The 20,988-nt window shown below is 43.9% G+C and overlaps 1 protein-coding gene across 3 annotated transcripts; it reads left to right on the top strand.

Annotated features, from left to right (window-relative positions):
• The first annotated feature begins 399 nt into the window (after positions 1-399).
• Positions 400-8,111, top strand: Sgk1 (serum/glucocorticoid regulated kinase 1). 3 transcript variants are annotated; one of them, XM_027401908.2, is made up of 12 exons: positions 400-497; positions 3,062-3,137; positions 3,567-3,642; positions 3,904-4,008; positions 4,120-4,203; positions 4,303-4,434; positions 4,636-4,748; positions 5,036-5,159; positions 5,582-5,677; positions 6,166-6,321; positions 6,425-6,514; positions 6,932-8,111. In XM_027401908.2, exons 1-12 carry the CDS (start codon positions 464-466, stop codon positions 7,097-7,099), a joined length of 1,254 nt encoding a protein of 417 aa, XP_027257709.1. In that variant the 5' UTR covers positions 400-463; the 3' UTR covers positions 7,100-8,111. The 3 variants fall into 3 exon arrangements, with proteins under 3 accessions (XP_027257709.1, XP_027257707.1, XP_027257708.1); XM_027401906.2 differs by lacking the exon at positions 400-497 and adding an exon at positions 2,080-2,272; XM_027401907.2 differs by lacking the exon at positions 400-497 and adding an exon at positions 2,763-2,913 and having other exon boundaries at positions 6,932-7,099.
• Positions 8,112-20,988: the final 12,877 nt, after the last annotated feature.

The following is a 20,988-nucleotide window of genomic DNA, read 5'->3' as shown; positions in this document are numbered from 1 at the left end:
AACCACAAATATATGGTTGTGCCTTCTCGTTATTGCACTTGGAGGCCTCTCACTTGAATTCCATGTTCCTTCTGGAATGCACGCCAGAGAGCTTCCCTGAGAGAACAAACCCTGTGCATGTGTTTTGAATTTTTTTTCTGGACTGATTTGTGGTGATAATCAGTTAAGTTACATTTCTTGTGTGTCTTGCTGGTGAAATAAGCCTAGGACGCTGATGACTGTAATTTTCTGGATGATGTTGCAACGGCGGGATAAATAGCCCCTTGTTGAACTTCGCAGCTTGCTCCCTTCCTGTATGTAAATTCCCTTTAGATATAAAGTAGGGCTCAGAACAAAACAGCAGTAGCAGCCTCTGGCTGGTGCTCCCTTGTCATCTGGCACTTCCAGCCTCCTCAGAAGCACACAGCCTGAAGGTTAACTCCATAAACTAATCCCAGGCTTCACATCTCCAGCACTGTGAAGAATGAAAGAGGAGGCTTTAAGATCCCCCTGGAAAGGTTCGTGTTTTGAGTACTATAGTTTGGATGGGATGGCTAAAACAAAGATACCTGGGAGAAGCGCTTGGGGAAGCTCTGAAGTTAGGTGACATAGTAGGGAGGGTCTCTGATGGAAGACGTCTTGATTTCATGTTTTAAAACGAATAAGCAATCTTTCAGAGACTGGTGTTTCAGACCAAACCTTTTTTTTTTCAGAGGGGAAGGAACCAGGAAGGAGGGGGTACAGGATGGGGTGCAGCAGGACTAGTCTAAATAAATGACTGCTGCCACGTGGTTTTTGGAGGCACTCACAGGCAATAACAAATTCACAGTTTGTGCAGAATTCAAGCACGGACAAAGCAGCATGGGCTAACTGCTGTGATTTGGAGTTGCCTATACACCTTGTTTTAGGTTGGAGTGCCAATTTCAGGCACCCTAAGTGCGTTTTGAAGAGTGTCCACAAAGCAAAATCTTGTCTTCAAAGAGGGGATGTGCGTCCCCTTCAACGGGTCTCTGGCTGTCTGAAAGTGAGGAAATCAAGCAGCAGCTGAGACTAGAGATCACATTAGGGCATGTGAGGTGGCTGTGGCTGTAAAACAAACTCCTGCCCAATACGGAGGGAAAAGAGCTTCGCATGCTTTTCCTGGCTTGACAACTGGTATTTTGGAGTGTGTCAGCTCTAAAATGTTGGGCCCTTCTCAGCGAGGGGTCATGGCAGGGCAGTCACCGCAGACAGCACCAGCCAGCGCCAGGTACTGGCTCTGAGAGTCTTGCTTACTTGTAGCCACGTTCCCGCCCCTGGTCCAGACCGGTGCTCCCGGCTTCCTAGCCAGCGCTGGCGCGGGTCGCCGCGTTGGCGGTCAGGCTATAGCGCCAGGCATCCCCCAGCGGCGGGGTTACTGCAAGGTACCTCACTCCTCTAGCCAGCTCAGGCTACCTCCTGCAGCTTTCCTCTGTTCCTAGTTTTCTGAAACGAGTCTCTTAACCTTTAAAGAGTTAACGAGTTTCAGTTATATGTGAACTTGCAAGAAAAAGCAAGGTTAGAAAATTAAGACTACTTGGGCCCGCTGTGAGGTAACTCAAAGGAGAGTAGGGAAGATGCGGAATAACGAACGGAGCTTAAGGCGATGCAACGCAATTTTGCATTTTCTTGTGAGAGAGCAGCAGGTCCCCTGGCAGGGGAATCGACGTCGCAAGGGTCACTCCAGGTCGGCTCCCAGAGCGAAGCCCCTGCTCCCCCTAACTTAACACCTCCTCACGTGTTCTTGGCATGGCTAGGATTAAAATTTGCAAGGCACAAAAATTATATGCGGAACGGACAGAATGTTCTCGGAGATTAGTTGAAAAAAAAAGTGAAATGAAGATTGTACTTTTTTTTCTTGTAGTGCAGAGACTTATTTCCGCCCCCTCCCCTACACATTCCTGACCCCCCTCCCCCCGCTCTTTCCTTCCTTCCTTCCTCCTCTTCCAAGTTCTGGGATTTTTCAGCCTTGCTTGGTTTTGGCCAAAAGCACAAAAAAGGCGTTTTCGGAAGCGACTCGGCCGTGCACAAGGGACATTTGTTTGTTTTGGGACTGGGGCAGGAAATCTTGCCGGCCTGAGTCACGGCGGCTCCTTCAAGGAAACGTCAGTGTTCGCCGGTCGTTGTCGCCCGCTGCGCGCCCCTCAGTCCGCGGCCATGGGGGAGATGCAGGGTGCGCTAGCGCGGGCTCGGCTCGAGTCCCTGCTCCGGCCCCGCCACAAAAAGCGGGCGGAGGCGCAGAAAAGGAGCGAGTCGGTCCTGCTGAGCGGACTGGGTAAGCACCGCCGCCCGGCCCGCGGGGACTCGGCTCCGGAGGGGTATGGGTGGGTGGAGGTCGGATGGAGACGGGAGGACGGCGCCGCACAGGACCCGGCGGATGCGAGCCGGGCACCGGGTCGGGAGAGCGAGGAGGGGAGAGGTCGGTGCTGAGCGGCGCTCCGCTCGGGCAGTGCAGGAGAGGAAATGGAAAATCACCGGGGCTCTCCACCCCTCCAGTCCCCTCCTTCTGCCCGGGCGGACGGAGGCCGAGTGTCCCCCTGAGCCCGGGTCCTGCTCGCACAGCCCTTGAACCCTCGGCCCTGCCGGGGCGGTCAGCACAGCTCACCCAGGATCAGGCGGCCAGCCACCCGCATCCGCCCGGGTCCCGGTCAGCAGTCGCAGTGGCGGCCGGGGGCGGGGCCTCGAGGTGGGCGGAGCCCGGAGCTCCGCTTCCTCATCATTGTTCCGCCGGCCCCGCCCCCGCGGCGGCGCAGAGCATATAAAGGCTGCCGCGCGGCCGGGGTGCGCTGTTGGCTAAGCCGGTTTCACTGCTCCGTCTTGTCTCTGGTCTTTTCGGGGCGATGACTGTGAAAACCGAGGCTGCTCGAAGCACCCTCACTTACTCCAGAATGAGGGGAATGGTAGCGATTCTCATCGGTGAGTGCTGGAAAAGCACCGGACTTGAATAGGAGAGACGACGTGAAAGGCTGGAGGGTTTTGAAGGTTCGGGATCAGATTAGCGTGTGGCGTCGGACGTTACGGAGCCGCCTAAACCTTTTCTTTTTCCTCTCTTTTTAATTCACAGCTTTCATGAAGCAGAGAAGGATGGGCCTGAACGACTTTATTCAGAAGATCGCCAACAACTCCTATGCATGCAAACAGTAAGTTTGGGGTAATTAAAGAAAATAAAAAGAATCGTTTAAGTTTAGCAGCCGCTAAGACATACTATTACCACTTTGTTCATCGGGGGAAGCCGAAGTATTTTCTCTGGGGTAGAGATCTCTTGGTCTTGAGCATTTAGCTTATCTGAAATAATTCTAAACATTAATATTAATTTATGGGTCGAACCTGCCCTGGAGATGTAAGATTAATTCGCGTGCATGTTTATCAAATTTCACGTCCTCTCTCGATGGACCAACCTCAATTTGTATATTTAACCGGGTTATTTTCTTAACCTACGTTTTTGTAAGTAATTCATTCAGATGTTTTCGGTTTAAACGGTGAACGGTTGAGTCAGAAATTGAGCTTATGTCGGTGTGCCCTCTGGTGGCGAGTTAAGAGTTTCTAAACCGGTCCTTTAATCCCCGCAGCCCTGAAGTTCAGTCCATTTTGAAAATCTCCCAACCTCAGGAGCCCGAGCTTATGAACGCCAACCCCTCTCCTCCGGTAAGTACTCTTTTCTGGAGGGAAATGGTAAATGAATCTGTAGTGGTCAGTTAAGACATCATTTGAAAAAATTATTTATTGTGAAGGTAGGAATGTCTTCAAAACATAACAAGTGGCATAAGTGTTTAAGTATTGAGTCACTGGAATGTTTTGAAAGGCATATTTCATAAACTTGTATCTGCTACCAGTTGGCTGTGTGCAGCTTTTACGTACTCACAGATATTATCATAGATATTAAAGGGCGATGTTTTTGTTTTCTAGCCAAGTCCTTCTCAACAAATCAACCTTGGTCCGTCCTCCAATCCTCATGCTAAACCATCTGACTTCCATTTCTTGAAAGTGATTGGAAAGGGCAGTTTTGGAAAGGTAATTTTCAAATATGACAGCTTTAAAACTATGCTCTTTTGTGCATTCATTTGCACATTCTCCCTGGATGAGGATAGAAAAAAAATTTGACTTGTTTGATTGACATTTCAGGTTCTTCTAGCCAGACACAAGGCAGAAGAAGCATTCTATGCGGTCAAAGTTTTACAGAAGAAGGCTATCCTGAAAAAGAAGGAGGTAGGAGTGACACCTGATGGCCTTAGTGATTATCTTTACCCTGTTATTTGGTGCCAGGCTGAAGTCTGAATTTGGTACTGAATGTCACCTTTTTCCTAGGAGAAGCATATCATGTCAGAGCGGAACGTTCTGCTGAAGAATGTGAAGCACCCTTTCCTGGTGGGCCTCCACTTCTCTTTCCAGACTGCCGACAAACTGTACTTTGTCCTTGACTACATTAACGGTGGAGAGGTGAGCTGGGGGAATAGACCTCTAGAGGTGGTGGGGTTTCTCTGCTCAGCTTGCTTGGTTCAAGGAATCAACATTTTCTTGAACTTATCAATTTATTATTAATCTATTTCAAGCCACTTTCTGCAGTCTTTCTCTTCAGGCTTATGTGTCAGACTTGATTAAATGGCCCCACTCAGCCTTGCTTTGTTTTGTCTCTTGCAGCTGTTCTACCATCTCCAGAGGGAACGCTGCTTCCTAGAACCACGGGCTCGCTTCTATGCTGCTGAAATAGCAAGTGCCTTGGGCTATCTGCACTCCTTGAACATAGTTTATAGGTAAGTCGGAGGCAAAGCAACCTGGCTGGGAAGGAGGGAGGCCTGGCGGAGCCTTTGGAGTCTTAAAATATGTGATTATGTACAATTCGGTCACTTCTAAAACTTCCCTAGCATGTGAGCCAGCCAAGAGGGTGGTTCCTAATCCAGGCCAGCAGAGCAAAGACTCCTTTCTGTGATTGGCTATGGAGCAGCAAGGGATTAAAAGTCCTAATCCCTTTAGCAGTCTTTCCAGGGGATTTGTCATGAAGTGAAATTAACCTATGCAACCACTTTTCATTTTCCCACAGAGACTTAAAGCCAGAGAATATTCTCCTGGACTCACAGGGACACATTGTCCTGACTGACTTTGGGCTCTGCAAGGAAAACATTGAGCACAACGGTACCACGTCCACCTTCTGTGGCACACCTGAGGTAGGCACTCTTGACTTGGTGCCTGATCTACCTCCCCTTTCCAAAAGAGACATGTGCAGTAAGGCTTTTACATACAAAAAGTAAACTCTAAAGCAATTTCTTAGTATGATTCAGTACAAGTAAAGTAAGTTTAGTGTTTCACTGAGGATCTCCAAGGCCTTCTGTGGTTTTCATTCAAGCTAGCTGTAAGATCCATGTCATAAGAGATCCTCAGTTTCACTAGGTACTAAGTTGCTCTCTAAATGCATCAGTGCTCACACAGGGGGCCAGTTACCCTCAGAGAGTATAGCGGTTTTAACGAGGCAGTAATCCAAAATATACCCAGCAAGTTGACTGGTTCTCAGACTTTTCCAAATACATGCTTGCTGTCAGGACTGCCTGGATCTGAGGGCTATCTGACCTCTCTTCCTGTGTCTTTTCAGTATCTTGCACCTGAAGTACTCCATAAGCAGCCATATGACAGGACCGTGGACTGGTGGTGCCTCGGAGCTGTCTTGTATGAGATGCTCTATGGCCTGGTGAGTAACACACCAAATCATCCCCATGACAGCTGTAAAACACTTGTGGGTTTACTTGAGTGCAGGTGTAGCTACTATGGCTTGTCCCTATCAGTAATCCTATGAAAAGCTAATAAAGGAGGCATTGGTTATTTTTCAAGTACATTTTATAAAGTGTCTTCTGTATTTTTTCTTTAGTAGTATTGTTTGAACCTTAGGGTAGGTTCGGAGCCAACATCCCAACCCTTTAGTGGTTTTCTTCTACACAGTTTACTACTACAGAAGACCACACCTAAGGTGTGCAGTAGCAGCCCATGCCCACTCAAACACATGCCCCATCAAAACTCCAGTGGAGGTTGTAGATAGACATTTAAAAATTATGGCTGGTTCAGCACCCAGGGAAGGGACTGTCTCAAGATCAGCTTAGTATACTAAGTTCAGCACTTTCTCTATCTTAATACATTAGTCAAAACTTCAGTTGAACCTGAAAAGTTCCCTTCCTCTTCCAGCCTCCATTTTATAGCCGGAACACAGCTGAGATGTACGACAACATTCTGAACAAGCCCCTCCAGTTGAAACCAAATATTACAAACTCAGCAAGGCACCTCCTGGAGGGCCTCCTGCAGAAGGACAGGACAAAGAGGCTGGGTGCCAAGGAAGACTTTGTAAGTATTGCTGTCCTGCTGTCATGGGACCTTGGGGAGGAACACTGACCTCATGCCTTTTATCAAGTTCTGCCATCTAAATGAATCTGTTTTTTTCCAACAGATGGAGATTAAGAATCATATTTTCTTCTCTCTAATTAACTGGGATGATCTCATTAATAAGAAGATTACACCCCCATTTAACCCAAACGTGGTGAGTATCTGTGTTTTCTGGTCTAAGAATAGTGAAGTCTGGAAGGTTTCATTTAGGCCACAATTTGAAGAATAGCAGATACTATCTGTAGACTCATTGTCCCAGGGGAAAAGGGTTTTCTTTTTCTTTTTTGTTTTGTTTGAATCCCAGCAAAGCTCAGTAAATATGAATACATTTATTAATTAAAAACAATGCCAGGCCTAGTGACACATACCTATAATACCTGTATCTCAGGAGACTGAAGCAGGGTCTAGTCTGAGGCCGGCCTAGACTACACTATGAGACCTTGTCAACACTGATACCTCCTAAACTTTAGGCTTTTAAGCCTATAGAGGAGAATCATAGGGCTCAGGATTCCCTGTCCTTTGCCCTGTGTGTTCTTTTTGACACTGACTGTGTTTCCCCTTCCTGTAACAGAGTGGACCCAGTGACCTTCGGCACTTTGACCCCGAGTTTACTGAAGAGCCAGTCCCCAACTCCATTGGCAGGTCCCCCGACAGCATTCTTATCACGGCCAGCGTCAAGGAAGCTGCAGAAGCCTTCCTTGGCTTCTCCTATGCGCCTCCCATGGACTCTTTCCTCTGAACACTCTTGGGGTGGTTCCGAAGGATCTCCTGCGTGTTTTCTAAGTGTTTTAGTTAGCCTTTGGAGTTGCCAGCTGACAGAACATCTTGAAAGAGAATTTGCACACCTGGAAGCTTGGCAATCCCATCGCACACTGCTCGGTGGAAGCTTTCGAAGAGCACACCCTCCTCTCAGTGAGCTTGTGAGGTTTTTTTATTCTTCCTTCCAACGTGGTGCTAGCTCTAAATGAGCATGAGAGTGCCGACTTAGACAGACACCTTGGTCTCGTTAGAAGGAAGATGCAGGTCTAAGAGGGATCTCCTGCAGGTCTGTCTGAGCTGTGATCACGAATATTCTGCAATGTGCCTTTTCTGAGATCTTGTTAGCTCCAAAGCTTTTTCCTATCGCAGAGTGTTCAGTTTGGTTTTTTTTTTCTTTTTTTCTACCTTGTGGATTTCCCGTGTGAACAGTGGTGTGAGTGTGCTACGCCTGATGACAGACGGTTTTGTTATAAGCATCAATGTGACACTTGCAGGACACTACAATGTGGGACATTGTTTGTTTCTTCCATATTTGGAAGATAAATTTATGTGTAGACTGTTTTTTTTGTAAAATATAGTTAATAACTAAAATCTATTGAAACGGTCTTGCAACGATGTGCATCCAGATGCTTAACGGAAAGCATTGCTGCTACAAATATTTCTATTTTTAGAAAGGGTTTTTATGGACCAATGCCCCAGCTGTCAGTCAAAGCCGTTGGTGTTTTCATTGTTTAAAATGTCACCTGTAAAATGGGCATTATTTATGTTATTTTTTTTGCATTCCTGATTATTGTATGTATCGTGTAAAGAAAGTCTGTACATTGGGTTATAACACTAGTATATTTAAACTTACAGACTTATTTGTAAAACCATCATTTTAATGTACTGTAATTAACATGGTTATAATATGTACAATTCCTCCTCCCTACCACACAACTTTTTTTGTGTGCAATAAACCAATTTTGGTTTGCAATAAAGTCTTGAAAAATATTTGTATAAATTGTGTCGTGTTGGCTTTGTATATTTCTGATAAACTGGGCTTGTCAGATGGGGGACAAAAATAATGGATTGATTTAAAAATTTGAAGATAGGTAAACTAAGTGTAGTAGCACATACTTCAGCCCCTAGCACTTGACAGCCTGAACAAAAGAGCAAGACAGTTTGCTTCCAAGAGCATCAGTCTCTTATTCAAGCAGGATGGGATCCTAAGGGCCCACCAAGGCTAGGGTGTAGTTTATTGAGGCTGTTAATGGAGGGCTTGTCCTAGCATGGGAAGCCCTAGAAACCTATATTACATATTTTTTCACAAGTATTTTTTACTGCTAGTCATTAATCCATCCAAACAAATCCTTTCCAGTTTGCCCATCTTGTAAAGCTATAAAATAATGTCCCCTGTGTTTATTGACTGTCCTGTGAAGTTCTATGGACGGCTTGTCCTGACATTTGGCTTATCTTAAGTGACAGGTAATTCTATTAACAAATATGAGTCTACTCAGGGCTGGGCTCTAGTCTGAGTGCTAGAGGGACATGTGAGTGAGCAGGACAGGTCATTGCCCTCGTGCCCGATGGCCTTTGCAAGGAGTTTGCTGCAAGGGTAATCAGGGTGATTCTGAATGTAGAGGGCTACCAAAGAGGGTGAGCATCCATGTCATAGATGCCCATGTTCCCAACAAGCTTTCTCAGGAGTACACCTAGAAGGCTAGAGTTCTGCATAAATCAGTGTGAACTAGCATCTCAGGGACAAGTAGGTTTGGGTCTGGCCAGAGCCCTCCATCAAGGTCTGCCCCACTGGACAGAATTACACTGTTAATGAATCATCTCAAAACCTAATCCTCAGGACTTTTCAGAGCCTTCCACACAAATCCCTAGCAAATCAGGGACCCCCAGTGGATCTGGCTCCCACCTGCACCTTTCCATTAAACTCTGTACTCTCCTTGTCCTCCCAGTTTGGCTCTGATTCCCCCAAGAGGGGAAGCTGTGACCTTTCCCCTTTTCTGACTCTTTGAAGGCCTCCATTTAGTCCCAGCCTGCTCCCCCACCTCCAAGGCATCTAGGGTCGGGCAGAGTTGGCTTTCCCCTACCAAGTTTTGTGGGGTGCCCTGAAGGTGGGATTAAAGTGAGAAGACGTGTGAGCTCACAGTGGCTACAGATTATATTATGCAGTTGAGATACTAGGCATAAGCATCATATTAGATTCCTTACCAAACCCAACCACAAGACTAGAAAACACTAGACTGTTTTCTAGGAAAACTATATGGCCCCCTTTGCAGGGCAGGTGGCTTGCTCCTTAACCTCATTCTCATTGGCAACTACAGTTATGAACCATTCCTTGTCCTCACAGGCCAAGACCAATCTCATTATGGGTTTCCCAGAGGGCCCAGTTATGAATTAGGAAGTATCTTTTTGTTTGTTTGTTTGTTTATTTTTGGTGTTTGCTTTTTATTTTTTGTTTTTGAGATAAGGTCTCACACTGGCTATAGTCCTGGATCTTCTTGAACTTGCTACACAGACCAAGGTGGCCTCAACCTCACAGAGATCCATGGGATTAAAGGCCTGCTCCACTATGCCTGGCCTACCTTTACTTTTTGAAAGGTAAGATTTCACACAGAATAGGCTGGCCTCAAATGTGCCATGGAGCTGAGGATGATGGTAAACTCGTGATTCTTCTACCTCTACTCAAGTGCTAGGATTATAGGCCTGCACCATCATGCCTGACTTGAAGGCTTTTTGTTTGGTTGGTTATTTTTTTTTTCTTTAGTTGGAACTCTGGGTTATTGGGGTATAGTCAGTCACTCCATATGACCTGATCATGAATTTATCTGGAACAGAAATGTGCCGGAAGAGTCCCAAGCTCAATCAAACAAATGGGAGCTCAGATCAGCCCATTTGTGTAGTAAGGGAACAGGACAGGGACAGGGAAGTCAAGAAAGAACAAGAGATCAATAGACACATGGCAAATATTTGCTAAGTATCCTGATGCCAAATAACACGTGTGCCAAGGTATCGCTTATCTAAGGGAGTGGGGCATGTCCCTGTCAGCATGTTCCCAGAGGCTTAGCCTCTGAGGTAGAAGAAGGGACAACTAGTTCGGGGTGTGGTTGAACATGTTCCTCACCCTAGCACTTGAGAGGCAGGAGAATGGAGTCTGGGAAGGAAATAAGAAGGAAGAGAGGGAGGGAGGGAAGGGGTGGAGGGGGAGGGGAGAGGAGAAGGGAAGGAGGGAGAGAGAGAGGCAGAAGGGAGGAAAGAGAAAGGGTAAATTTCATTTCACAGCTGCCCAGCTATGTGTCTGCTCAGCTATGGATTTGGGGCAACTTATTCAGCTATGAGATGAGAAAAGTTGAGATCCCATAACCTTCAACGTGAGTTAATCCCCTGGTACCATGAAGAGTACGTCATTCTCCTTGACCAATGGGCCATGTCCCTGGGGAGACATGACACTCACCCATAAACATATATGGTAGATTGGTAAATGTGGGGTCAAGGGCACTGTGGAAGTCCAGAGGCTCCCTGTGGGCTCTGGGACAGGAGGCTCCCTATGAGTCTCACTAACCAACACTAGTTCTGGAAACTTCCTAGAGATGCCTGTTTGGGGATGAGACAGTAATAGCCACATGGTAGTCCCACTGAGCTATGATCCATTCCAGCTTTAAAATTTGATTTGTAACTCATCATAATAACACAGTGATATCAGAAGCCAAAAAACGGTTTAAGATAGTAACCTGCCAGTTGGTCAGTCCTGGGTTAGAAGTTAAATCATGGCAGTTAGCTCACAAAGCCTGTCCATGCTAACTAAAAGATAAAACAAAGAGATACATGCTTGCTGGCTATTTGTACAAGAATTCACCAAATTAATTAACCCACCAAAGGTAACAAGAGCATCCTATCTTCTCTTCTAAATGAATTCACCTCGTTTTCCTGCTTGTGAATCTTACATAAACAAAATCACACAGTTTCATTGTTGTTTGGGAGATTTCTTTCCTAATTTTGTGAGCAGCAATTCTTCTTTGTTGTCTAGTATTCCATTATACAATAGCACATTAATTTATTCATCTCATTATTTGTGGACATTTTGAAGTGTTCTATCTAGGAGCCAATATATTTAAGATTGTTATGGATATTGTTGAGAATTTTTATTGAATATATGCTCTCTCTTTGGAGTGTATGTGATGCAGTGAAACTAATGGGTCACCATTTTGTTCATACTGCTGAACAAGTTTCCAAGACGATATATCGCCTAATTTATCCTCACGATGCATGTCTTTTTACAGCAGTTTTTCACCAACCACCAATGGTCATCATCTATAATTTCACTACTTCTCTCTCTCCTTAGCTAGTATAACTGTTAGCCACCCTCTCCATCATTGCCTTTCCTAATTTTCCCTCTTTCCTAGAATTTGGGAGAAGATCTAAAAGCAGTGGTGAGTAAATTCACATCAGGATGTTCGTGTTCTCGGAATGTTCATGGAGGAAAAGTTGAGATTCCAAAGGGAGCAAAGGAAAGTGGAGTTTTATGCTGAGGAAAGTGGTCAAAAGGAGGGCGAGGGGGCTCCTGCTAAGAGGAGGGGATGTGAAGAGAGCAGTGGGGCCACTAATTTTTAACAGGAGCCACTGGGAGCCTTGGCACAGCCATCCTATTGATGTTGGCAAGTAAAACAAAGAGAATGAATATTTTGAAGGTCCCCAAATCAATGGGAGCCTTGGAGACAGGGGAAGACAGGGGAAGAGGGATGACTCCAAAGCAAAGCATGTTTATTATTTCCTTAATGAAATGTGCTCCACTAATTAAAGTGCTTGTCACAGCTGCAATAGCTTCTGGAACAAAGGTCAGCCACCCAGTTGATCAATAACCAATCAAGTTAATTGGCAAAAGGCAAAGGTTAGGATGCAATCCGTCTCTACCTTACCCTGTTGAGGAATCTTTGTCTTCATCCATCCAAAGTCTAAAATTCTATTGTATCCACCATGAGTTTTTTTTGGGGGGAGGGTGTTTGTTTGTTTTCTGGGAAATATGATGGTAACATATTTCCAGGTGCTAATTGGAACAATAACAAAAACGTGCTCATTGAAATCAGTAAAGCCCAATTTGACAAATTAAGTGCTTTTCTCACTGCATGAAAACGATTAACTAATTACCTAAACCAAAAACTGAGCAATTTCTCAGACTCCATTGTGGCTTCAAGGTGTTCTCTGCTTGGCCAATGTGGCCATGACACAATTTTTAGATTGCAACATGGCTAACTTACATACGATACCATGTTTCTCACTCATCCCCTGAGAAAGACTCCAGCACAAGGCTAGGAGTGGTGTCAGTATTTACTAGGAGTTTATCTGTCACATTGCTTTCAGGCAGATGTCCCTGTGTGTGTGTGTGTGTGTGTGTGTGTGTGTGTGTGTGTGTGTGTGTGTGTGTGTGTGTGTTTGGACACCCTGGAAACTACAGTGTCTAATGGGCAGGGTTCTCCATTTCCTTTCTTCTGTGTCCTCTGTCCTGGGCCCCGCCTGGTTTGTTCTGGCAGGCATGATGATGATGTATCGTGACAATATACAAGGTACAGTCTGTTCACAAGAGAACATAAATGCAGACCAGCACTTTTTGTGAAGGGTAGACCAAGGGTCATCAGCATGAAGGCAGAGTACTTCATGCATGAAATTTTATAGAAAAGATGAGTGGCTACCAGTTGATTCATCATATCTGGGTTTTAACGTGATTTCTGATAAAAGTTATTTTCTGCCTTTTATTTGTTATTTTTATTATTATTATTTGTGTATGTGTGTATATGTGTGTGTGTGCACACACCCGTGCACAGGCACCTGTGTATGTTTGGGACAGGGTTTGTCTGACAGCCTTGGCTGTTCTGGAACTCCCTTTGTAGACCAGGCGGCCTCAGTTCTCAGAGATTTATGTGTCTCTGCCTTCTCCATGCTGGCATTAAAGGCATCATCACCATGCCCAGCCATTTTTTCTGCTTTTTAAATAATATTTTCAGTTCTTTGAAAATTGTATGCATGTGTATCATGTATATTGATCTTGTCCATCCACCACCACGTCTCTCTACCTTCCCCAAGCGCACCCATCCCTTCTCCCTCCCAATTGCATGTCCTCTTTCTCACTGTTATTAATAAGCCCCTGAGTCCAATGCTTCCCGTGTGAGTGGGGTTGTGTGGCTATTCTCTGGAACTCCAGCAACCTACAGTGGTTGTGACCCCAATGGAGAGAACCTTCTGCAGCCATCAACTGCCAATAGTTCCTCAGACAGGGATAGGTCCTTCTGCAATTTTTTTAATCATTCTTGGCTTTTAGCATAGAAAGAATTCTGGGGGTCAATGCCATAAACCAACCTGAATGAAAGCATGGAGTCCCACGTATGTTGGAGTATCATCAGCATGCCTCACCACAAACCTATCATGTGGGCAAGAATCAAATTACAGTTGGTTTAATTGGATAAACTAAAATTAAGGTCAAAACGATTTGGCATCCAAATTGAAGAACAATGATTGTGTTTTCTCCTAAAAGATCATCAAAAAAGGAGACAAATGGAAATTATCTCATGCTTCAATTAAACTATAACCTGCCTACTAATGGACACTTTGGGGGAAGTTATAGCAAATGTATTTCTTCAGATCAAAACTATATGTCATTATAAAATACATAGCGAACAGAAGATAAGGAGGGTGTTAACAAGACATTTTATTTTTAAAGTTTATGCACAGACAGCATATCCATGTTAACATGGTGGATGGAAACTGGTTTCATATACATCGCTCTCTCAGCCATCTTCAGGCCACATCTTCATCCCGGTTTATCTCATCTGGAAGTCTATTTACCCTCTGGGTGTGGGAATATCAGCAGAAAGACTTCCAAAAATGAAGGCTTCTAAGTTAGAATTTAAAGCAACTGTCTTTTGACTATAAGTTTAGAATCTTATCTTTGTGTGTATCTGTATGTTTTGTGTATGTGTGTGGCATGTGCTCCTGTGTGTGAACACAGGGTGTATGTAGAGACCAGAGGAGAACATTGGGTGTCTGTCACTCACCATGTTAAGACAGGAGCTCTCACTGAACCTGGAGCTAGGTTGGGGCCAGCAAGACCCAGTGAGCCTCTGTACCCCTCCCCCACAAGGCTGAAATCACCAGCATCCATGACCAAACCTGGCTTTTCGGATGAGTGTTAAAACTCAAACTTAGGTCCTCATGTTTGTGTGGCAAGCACTGTCACCACTGAGCTACCCCCAAGCCCAAAGCCGGGGAAGGGAGCAGATATTGGGTTGATTTTGAATAAGCAAGTTATCCACATTGCTTATTGTTTTGAAAGTTTGGAAGTTCACTCAGGCAGGTTTGTGGTGGTGCACACCTTTGATCCCAACACTCTGGAGGCAGAGAGGTGGATCTCTGTGAGTTCAAGGCCAGCCTGATCTACATAGTGAGTTCCAAGATAGCCAGGGCTACATAGAGAGATCCTGCCTCAAATTAAAAAAAAAAAAATGTTGTCTTGTGTGCTAGAGTGCTGGATGACATTGATGTAACATGAGCTTTATGAAATACACAACTTTAATGGACCACAGCCTTTGTTATCTGCTGCTAAATATAAGCAGAGAGCTGATTATTCTGTTATAGGAATAAATAAACAAAAGTGGTAGATGCCTGGAGACATGAGTATTGGCTTGCAAGGTTGTTCTTTGCAGTTAGATATACTGCCCAACAGCTCATCCTCCAGTATGCAAATTACCCTAGCAGCAAGCTTTCTAAGCACTCCATCACTGTGATTTTCCAGTCACTTGTCAGGGGCATACCTGCATGTTGTCACAACGATGCTCTTTCCAATCACTTCTACATTCCTGTGAGCCATTATCCAGTTTATCCTGTCCTTTTCAATCACACAGAACTATAAAGATGTCAAAATGGGAGATCTGGAGGTCCAGGGATCATAATTAGTGCCTGCAGAGGCCAGGCTTTCAAATCTTATCAGAATAAGACCACCAGAGTCACAGGCAAATTTAAAATAAAAGTAAAATGACAATTAAAAAAAAAAACCTTTTCCTTTCTTTTTTTTTTTTTTTTCAAAATGAAATGGGTCTGGGCAGAAACATCTGCAGATTTAATTTTTTGAGTCTAATTCCACAGACAATGATGTAAAATTCTACAAATTATCCCTGCTTTGTATTCCTGTCCATTTGTTATCTGTGAGAAATAACAATTAAAATAAAAACAAAAGCAAAAACAAACCTCCAATCATCGAGGTCTGAGAACTCTCCTCCCAATTATACAACAGGAGTAAGGATTGGGCTTCTTAATACTTTTTAAAAAACTATATGAGGGGGCGGGGTGGGGCACAGATATATGCATAGGAGTGCAGGTGTCCTTGGAGTCCAGAGGCCTTAGGGATTTCCCTCAGAGCTGGAGATTTATGCAGTTGTGAGCCACCCAATGTGGGTGCTGGAAGCCAAATTCAGGTTCTCTTAAAGTGTAGTGCATGCTTAAAAAGTATTGAACTGTCTCTCTAGCCCCTGGGAAGGCCTTCTAAGAGGAACAATAATTTGTCATCTAATAGCACAAAGATTCCCTACAAGTTGATATTGTTCCTGAGCATCTTCTGAACATGTTCACACCCACAGCCCTAACTTGCATTCGGGTTCTATTACCAGTTTTGGAAAGGAAGCAGGTATATTGTCAAACAGCCCTCAAAAGCGGAGCAGAGAGGAATCTGATTCGCTCTCCTGCAGCACTCATTAACAGTGATCAGCTCCGCAGTGAGGGATGGGGCCGGATGAGCTCCTTTCCCCACCCAGGATGGAATGTTGATGGGTCCACACGTGGGCAGTAGCCGCTGCTGCCAGGAATTCATGGGTGCAACAACCATGGCCTTTCCGGAAACCTGCCATAGCTCTTCCCACCCTCAGTCTCTTACATTCTTTCTACTCTCTTCTTCGATGTTCATTAAGCCTTGGAGGGAGAGATATAGATACCACCCCTCAGCATCATGTTAGGGTTTAGGGCCAAACTCCTGGCCATTTTTCACTTTCACTCTCAGCAGTTAAAAAAAAAAAAAAAAAAAAAGAACTCCAGTTCTCCAATTCAAGGTCTTACCTGGAGACTTGCAAACCTCTAGTTTCCAGAGGTGAATCAACAGTGTTCCAGCCCAGAATTCCACCACTTGGTTTTATTTGATTTCTTGACCTGAGGCCATACTCTAGAGATTTTGTTTTGTTTTGTTTGTTTTTATTTGTCTGAGACAGGGTCTCACTGTGTAACTGTGACTGATCTGGGACAGATTTGGAGACCAGGCTCGCCTTGAATTCAGAGATCCACTCATGCTTGCCTCCTTTGATGCTGGAATCTCTGTGAGTTCCAGGCCAGCCTGGTCTCCAAAGTCAGTTCCAGGACAGCCAGAACTGTTACACAGAAAAACCCTGTCTTGAAAAACCATTAAAAAACAGTCCCCCTCCCCCCAAAAAGAAAACTCATTCTATCTGAAAGCAGCAGGCAGGTATTTTTTCTTTCTTAATCCTAGAGGTTATGAGATATGTCACATCCTATTAATCCTTCACGAGAAGAAAACATATGATTGCAAATGTGATTTAAAATACTAGGTCTGAAAGGACTGAGTAGGTAGCTCAGACTAGGGTTCAATCCCGTGTGCACACACACAAAGAAAAGAAAAGAAGTTAATTTTTAAGGAATAAAAAAATTTCAAATTATTATCTTAGTATTTTGTTTATGTTTGTGAGGGTACTGTTTTGTGTGAGCCAGGGTCTCACTCTGAAATCAAACTAGCCTAGAACTCAAATTATCCCGGCACCAGCTGACTGCGCACTGGGATTTCAAGGATACAATATGATGTCCAGCTATTTCACCTGTCAGTGGGAGACAGGCAGTGTGTTTTTGTTGTTGATTTGAGGTCTCAGACACACAAAGAGAGCATACATATTTGTGAGTAAGGACAAATTTGTCATTGACATAGGTCATGTGATTTGTTTATGCAGAAACACAGTATCAAAAAGCAAGCCAGGTGGACCAAGAGTCGTGTGCCTATAATCCCAGCACTTGAAACACAGGGGATTGGGAGTCCAAGGTCACCTTGGCTACCATCCTAGACTCTGTCCCCCCAATGAAATAAACAAAACAAAAACCTTTAAGACATAAATGAAGGGGTTTAACAGGGAAGCCTCCTACAGCATCTACCAGCAAAACCTAATGGTGTACTTATAAGCAGAGATTAAAAAAAGATTAACAGCGATGAAAACATCTTAGTGTTTTTATTAGCCTATGCTAGTTATAAATAATAATGGGGTTCGCTATGTCATTTTTACACACATACACAATGTATTTGGATCATATTCATCCTCCTTGTCCCCCTTCTTGTGACAACTTCTCTCTTCTCAACTAGACCCTCCTCTATGTCTCTTCGTGCATGCATATGGCACAGGGGATTTCATTACACTTGTTCACTAGAGTATGGGTGGAAGTTGAAAGCATTTTGTTTATAGCTTCAACAGGAATATAAAGTGCCAAGAGATTACTCTAACACGGACATAAACATTCTGTAGATAGACTAAAGAGCACTGGGGTAGGGATATTGCCTGGTTGGTAGATGCCTGGCACTTGGCAGACCCTGGAATACACCCAGCACTACATAAACCAGGTATGGTTACACAGGCCTGTAATCTTATTACTTGGAGGTGGAGACGGGAGGATCAGGAGTTCAAGTCATTCTCTACCAAGTAGCGAGAGGTCAGCCTAGGCTTCATGTGACCTTGTCTATAAGTAAACAAATAGAATCTATGAAACAAAAAGATATACTAAGATGCCAAAACTTTCAAAGACACTGGGTTGTCGAACAGTTTTCTATAGGTTTCTAGAAATTTATCATGGAAACCCTAGAAGGATTTTTTGAGGCCAATTGATACAAACCAAGTACTTATGAGAGTATTACTCACTAATATTTCATTTGACACTTATCTATAAGGCCACAGTGGTGCCACAGGCCTGTAGTGTCTGCAGCTGAGAGGTAGAAGCAGGAAGATCAGGTATTTGAGGTCAGCGAATCAAGCAATCCATAAAGTATGGGGGTAGTCTAATTCCAAATCAATTAAGTAACTGGGTTATTTTTCAAATAAGCTTAGGAACTCAAGACTAGTCAGTTGAATCTCTATTTCAAAATGTTTAAGCTTTAAAGTAAACACTAGATAATTGGAGTCCTAAATATGCAGAGCAAAATGTGATGCTACAAGAAAAAAAATGCTCAAGAATATTAAGTCATGTGATCAGAAGTCCTGTGATCAGCTAATTTGCTAGTTAGGTACACAATGGGTACATTAAGTTGAGGGGACTTCTCTGCACATTCACCCATACCGCGAACCAATAGCATCCCCTAGATAAGCTCCAAAGTTGGAGCACAGAATGATGGGAAGCATGTTCGGGAGTGTGGTGGAGGTAAGTGATCAAGAACACAAGCTGGACTAACTACTTCTGGAAAGCTTTTGTGCCATCACTTCCCAGCACATCATCTTATTAGGGAGTCAGACTGGTACAGAATTCCCATGCTCTTAGCATAGGAAGTGACGAGACAGCTGTGGAGGAAGACAGAAGACAGATTTGGAGCCCTTGTGTCTTAGCCTTTCTCTTGGCAAGGCATTCTTGAAGCATTCCTGGGCAGTGAGGAGAGGCTATGGACCAGCTATTTTCAGCTCCTTGCCGAGTCTTGAACAGGCAGAGAAAGGCAGAATCTTGAAACTGGAGCAATGGACCAAAGGTCAGCAGTTAATAACTTTAGGACACGTAGCTCAAGCATGAATGGACCATTTCAAAGTGAATAGCACCATTAAAGTTTGATGCAAATCTTCACAGACTTGGTTTTTCCTCTTTAATGGTGTCCAAGGTCTGTGTTTAGGGGCCAGTAACACACACAGCATTTCACACAGAGCTGCTGTAAAAACCAAATGAGGTTGGTAAGGTGGCACTTGTCTGTAATTCTAGCATTCGGGAGACAGAGGTGGGAGAATGGTGGCAAGGTCGAAGCCAGCCTACAAATCATGAGTTTCTGGACCTCAGCTTACCTCCTTGCAGCCTCTTCCGCACTCCCTAAAATTCTTCCTATCATTCAACGCTCCAGTCACGAACTCATTTGGGGGATTTTCTTAGTCCCTGATGTGGTTGGACATGCATGAAAGCCCACTTGTTCTGCTCATTGTGCACTTACCTAACAATTAGCTGACCCTGTGCCAAAGAAACAAAACAGAATCAAATGAAATAGCAATTTTTACATAGGAAGAATGGGTGTTTAATTTAGATCTTCTAATAAAAATTCAAATGAATGAATGACTAAACAGAATAACTATTTTAACTTATTTGATAACATTGGAGCACTAAATTAGCTATCAGTTAGTCTCCAGCGCCACCTACTGAACATTTCGGGCATAAACATGGATAATGTTCTATTTATTGCTGTCAGCGCTTTAATTCACAAAAATCGTTAGCACATTTTTGTTTCAAATCATTGTCCTTTTTGTAACTCATAACCAAAAGGCAAAAGCCAACTTTAGAGCAAGAATTTATATCCTACCTGGACTGTTTCACTCTATACAGCTGTCCTAGCTAGAATTTCAATTTGGGGATTTAATGTTACATTTAATGTAACATTTAACATTTTGAAGACCTCTGTTTCCCTCTTGATTTTCTTCTAGGGTACTCAAGTCATCATACCCAGACTCAAAGCTTCTCTTGCTGTGGTTTAGCCTCTTTTAGCCTCTCAGGCTCTTCCCGGATCAATACAAAATAAATCTAATAAGTGTTTTTTGAAGGTCGGATCCTGTGCTGTTGCTAGGAATACAATAATAAATAAAAGGGGACCTGGGCCTCACCTTCATGGACCCTTCAGTCAGAGAGAAGTGTGGCAACCAAGTAACCACACAAACGTCCTTGTCTCACTTGTCTCTGAAAATGAAAATGTTTTATTTATTGCAGCAAAGTGAAAGTCTAACTTCCCTCATAAGGGTGAGTGTGTGTGTGTGTGTGTGTGTGTGTGTGTGTGTGTGTGTGTGTGTGTGTATACGAGCGCGCGCATGTGTGTGTCCAAGGGCAGCTGATACTATATAAGCCGGAAGTACTTCTGTTGAAATCAGCACCTCGAGGATAGAGGTTCCTTCCCCCCATTGCCCTTTATGTGAAACAGTGGGGTTCAGAACCCAAAACACTCAGGTCTGAAGCCTGTGACACTTACTGCTTATGATAACAAGAAGATCTCAATCTCTCTGTTTTCTCTAAAATGTAAACACTGTGACTGTTCCAAAGAGGAACCATGAATGACTATTATACCATGTTATGTGTACTAATTGATCAGTCAATATTATTCCTAAATGATCCAAGATCACATGGTATTTAGTTTGCCTCTCCAAGTGTACTTAAAAGTTGAAAATGATTACAAAAATTTACAAAAATTTAAAAATAAATAAAAAACTAAATAAAATCTTGAGAGCCAAAGCAAAACAAAAAAAAGCCAGGCGTTGGTGGCACACTCCTTTAATCCCAGCACTTGGGAGGCAGAAGCAGATGGAGCTCTGTGAGGTCGAGATCAGCCTGGTCTACAAGAGCTAGTTCCAGGACAGCCTCCAAAGCCACAGAGAAACCCTGTCTCAAAAAACAAAACAAAACAAAATCTTGAGAGCATAGTATATGTTTGGGGTTTTCTCGATATATATATATATATGAATATGTATGGAGGTGCATGTGAAAGCCTGAGCTTGACACTGGAGGTCTTTCCCAAATGCTCTCAGCTTTATTCCTTGAGGCAGGATCTGTCCATTGAATCCAGAGTTCATTCTCATTGACTTATCTAGTTGCTCCGAGATCCTTCTCTGTGCTAGAATTGCA

Source organism: Cricetulus griseus, chromosome 2 (genome assembly GCF_003668045.3).
Source record: "Cricetulus griseus strain 17A/GY chromosome 2, alternate assembly CriGri-PICRH-1.0, whole genome shotgun sequence".
NCBI lineage: Eukaryota > Metazoa > Chordata > Mammalia > Rodentia > Cricetidae > Cricetulus > Cricetulus griseus.
Note: the sequence above shows the minus strand (reverse complement) of the source record. Positions and strands in the feature narration are given on the sequence as shown.